This window comes from Cebus imitator, unplaced genomic scaffold, assembly GCF_001604975.1.
Source record: "Cebus imitator isolate Cc_AM_T3 unplaced genomic scaffold, Cebus_imitator-1.0 Scaffold280, whole genome shotgun sequence".
Classification (NCBI taxonomy): Eukaryota; Metazoa; Chordata; class Mammalia; order Primates; family Cebidae; genus Cebus; species Cebus imitator.
Window position 1 is genome coordinate 2,473,276 of NW_016107595.1, and position 2,992 is coordinate 2,476,267.

At 59.6% G+C, this 2,992-nt stretch overlaps 1 protein-coding gene across 1 annotated transcript in view; it reads right to left on the reverse strand.

Annotated features, from left to right (window-relative positions):
- The window catches only part of ELL (elongation factor for RNA polymerase II), a 69,710-nt gene extending 67,424 nt beyond the window's left edge, over positions 1-2,286 (reverse strand). Inside the window, exon 1 of the mRNA XM_017501304.1 lies at positions 2,078-2,286. Within this exon, the coding sequence (XP_017356793.1) occupies positions 2,078-2,212 (135 nt within the window). The 5' untranslated portion in view covers positions 2,213-2,286. The remainder of the gene's footprint in view (positions 1-2,077) is intronic.
- Between the last annotated feature and the right edge of the window lie 706 nt (positions 2,287-2,992).

Below are 2,992 nucleotides of genomic sequence, written 5' to 3' on the forward strand. Positions count from 1 at the left end.
AAAAAAAAAAAAAAAAAAGAAAAAGACAAAAGAAAGTTGCCAAGCCACTTAAATTACCACACAGCTATTTGAGAAAAATCCAAGTTTGAATCACCCCAAAATATAAACCAGTCAGCCAAGTTGCTCTGGATGGCTTGGAGAAGTTCTTCTAGGGAGCCCCTCCTGGCTGGTCAACACATTGCCCTCCACAGCTGGGCTCTAAGCGAGAGGAGCTTAACAGTCCGCAGTTACCTTCACCCTAACATGAGGAAAACCCAGCTTAGAGGGGGGATGTAAGCAATACCCTAAAGTAAAAATAGCAGCGTGACAGCATGAGGTGGACACACAGGCGGACCTTCTGGACTAAAGCAAGGAAGGGCAGCATCAGAGAGAAGGCGGGGCTTCTGTCCCGAACGCGCAGAACACAGCGGTGAAGACAGCAGAAGACGCAGGTACCAAGTCCATTGTAGTTACATGACTCACGAGCTCTCCCTCAGCTGTTTCCAGGAAAGCGTGCTTTCCTGCAGGACAAGTCAGAATCGCTCAGAGAAAAAGACCCAGGGCCAGAATTCTACCAGGAAGAGAGGCTCTGACTGGTCACGGGGCAGTGGCTGCTGTCGCTGCCACCGTCTCCTCCTCACCTGCAGGGGCGCCTTAGCCTCATCTTGGGGAGTCTTTTTGACAAGGTGAGAACTTGCGCTTCCAAAAAAGATGAAATCCTCATTCTATGAAGGGGGAAACTGAGAAACCGGGACAGGGAAGAAACTGCCCAAAGACACAGGAAGGAGCACCGGACGGGTGGGCACCGAGAGAACGGTGGAAACGAAACGGCAAGAAATTCCCGGCTTAGCTAATGGAGCTGAACAAGTTTGGGGCAGGAAGAAAGCCACATTCCTTCCTAGTTAGTCTCCCTCCTCACCCGCCCGCGGCACCCCCCCATCCCCAGTATACACAAACACACACACACATACAGGGAGAAAGGCTCTCTAAGCCTGAGACTGGACCCACCCCGACTCCCTTTATGGCTATGAAGCCCCCAATCTCCAGAAAAGGAGTTACAAGGCTCCTAAACCACTTCCCCTGGGGACCTGACCACTGGTCATTGGCAACTTCTGACCCAGCACGGACAGGGGGGTCCATGACGCAAACAGAAATGAAAAGGCAGGTTTCTGAGCACTGCCCCAGATGCGCCCCAAAATCAGGCCCAAGAGAAGACACACAGCGGCCTCCTCTCCCCACCACCAGCCAGGTGGCAGAACCGAAACGCCTCAAACTTCCCCCAGATGGGCCCAAATCGGCCTCTGAGAAGTTCCAGAATCAGCGGCCAGGTGTGGTAGCTAGAGCTCCCTCCCGTGCGGCAGAGATCCCCCTACATGTGCCCTGACGAAAACATCACAGCCGCTCCCCAACAATTCCACTCTCCAAGGGTGTCCAGAGAGACAGGGTCACCTGGGCGTAAGGGGAGCAGAAAGCTGGGGACAAGCTGTCAGTTGCTGCCCAAAACTCCTCGTTCCAGGAATCAAAGTGGCCCAACCTGAGGGGCTCCCTTGGAACGCGTCAAAGCCGGCCCCCAGGTGCAGACACAGCCTCCCACCCAGGCAGAACAGGCCCCCACAAGTGACCCGCCGACCCCACCTGCCAGGCACCCAGACGACCGCTTCCCAGGACAGACACAGTCACCCCCGCGCTGCCCGGGGCCCATATGAAAAAGCCCCCCAGCGTCCTCCCATCACGGTGCCGGGACCGCGCGGCCCACCCGCCCCTCGCCCCGCCGCCAGGTGCGCACACTGAATCCTTCCCAGGTGGGGGACGGGCCAGAAAGGCCCCGGACGCCGCCAGGTGCGGACACCGACGCCCCCCGGGCCCGGCGCGCGAGTACGGGCCGCCCGCCTGTATCATCTCCTGGTGCTGAGAAGAAACACGTTCTCTGCGCACCAGGCCGGACGGGCGCCCACCCCGCGCCCCGCCGGCCCAGGGACCCGTCAGAGCAGCACCACAGACCCAGCGTCTCCAAGCCCGGACGCCTCAGTGAGAGGAGCGCGAGGCCGGCCCGCGCTCCGACGTCCCCGACCGGCTCGCCGGGCCCCATGCCGCTCACCTGTCTTGCGCGGTAGCTCTCGAAGGCCCTCAGGGCACTGTCGGTGAGCTTCACATGGAACACCGACACCTTGCTGCCGTCGCTAACCCGCCCGCACGACAGCCCATAGCTCCTAGCCTCCTTCAACGCCGCCATCTTGCGACCATCTCTCCCCCGCGCCCCCTTCTCGGCTCTAGCGCCGCGGCGCCGGCCACGCCCCGCCCCGCCGCCCGCTGACGCGTTGCATTATTCATGAGACGCGGCTGGCCACTCCCCCCAAGTCCCGCGAAGCCTAGAGTTGCCGCCACACCGCCAGGCAGCGCACTACATTATTCAGGAACGTGTCCGGCCACGCCCCCTGCGCGCCCCGCAAGGCCCACAGTCAACGACCCAATGTGTTGCATATTCATAAGGCACTGATGGCCCCGCCTCTTCAGGCCCTAGAGGTGGCCACTTCCGTGAACGAATTCCGCCGCAACAGGCGCACTCCTCCAGGCCCCGCCTCCATAGTATTATACATAACCCTGACTCAGCCGGGCGCGTCGAAGCCCCGCCCCAAAAGCCGCTGACGTAATGCATTATTTATGAGATCTCTACAAGCTTCCGTCTTTGGCTTCCGTGGAAAGCCGCAGAGAGGGCGTGAAGGGGGCGGGGTCGGCGCGAAGCACGTGGGTGGGCCCCGCCGCGGGCCCGGGCTGCTGGGCGTGGTTATGTAAACGACACGCGCGCGTTGGACGCTGGGTTGGGTCTACAAGGCATCCCTTAAGGGGGGCGGATGGGACTACCCCCAGGGAAGGCACTGGACCGGTAGGTGGAGGAGGAGCTGGTAAACTTTTTCTTCTGAGATGAGTACTTTTAATAGGATAAAATCCCACATCCCCACAGGCCCTGAGCGATGGTGAAGTCCAGTTTCATTTTCCTTTTTTTTTTTTTTTT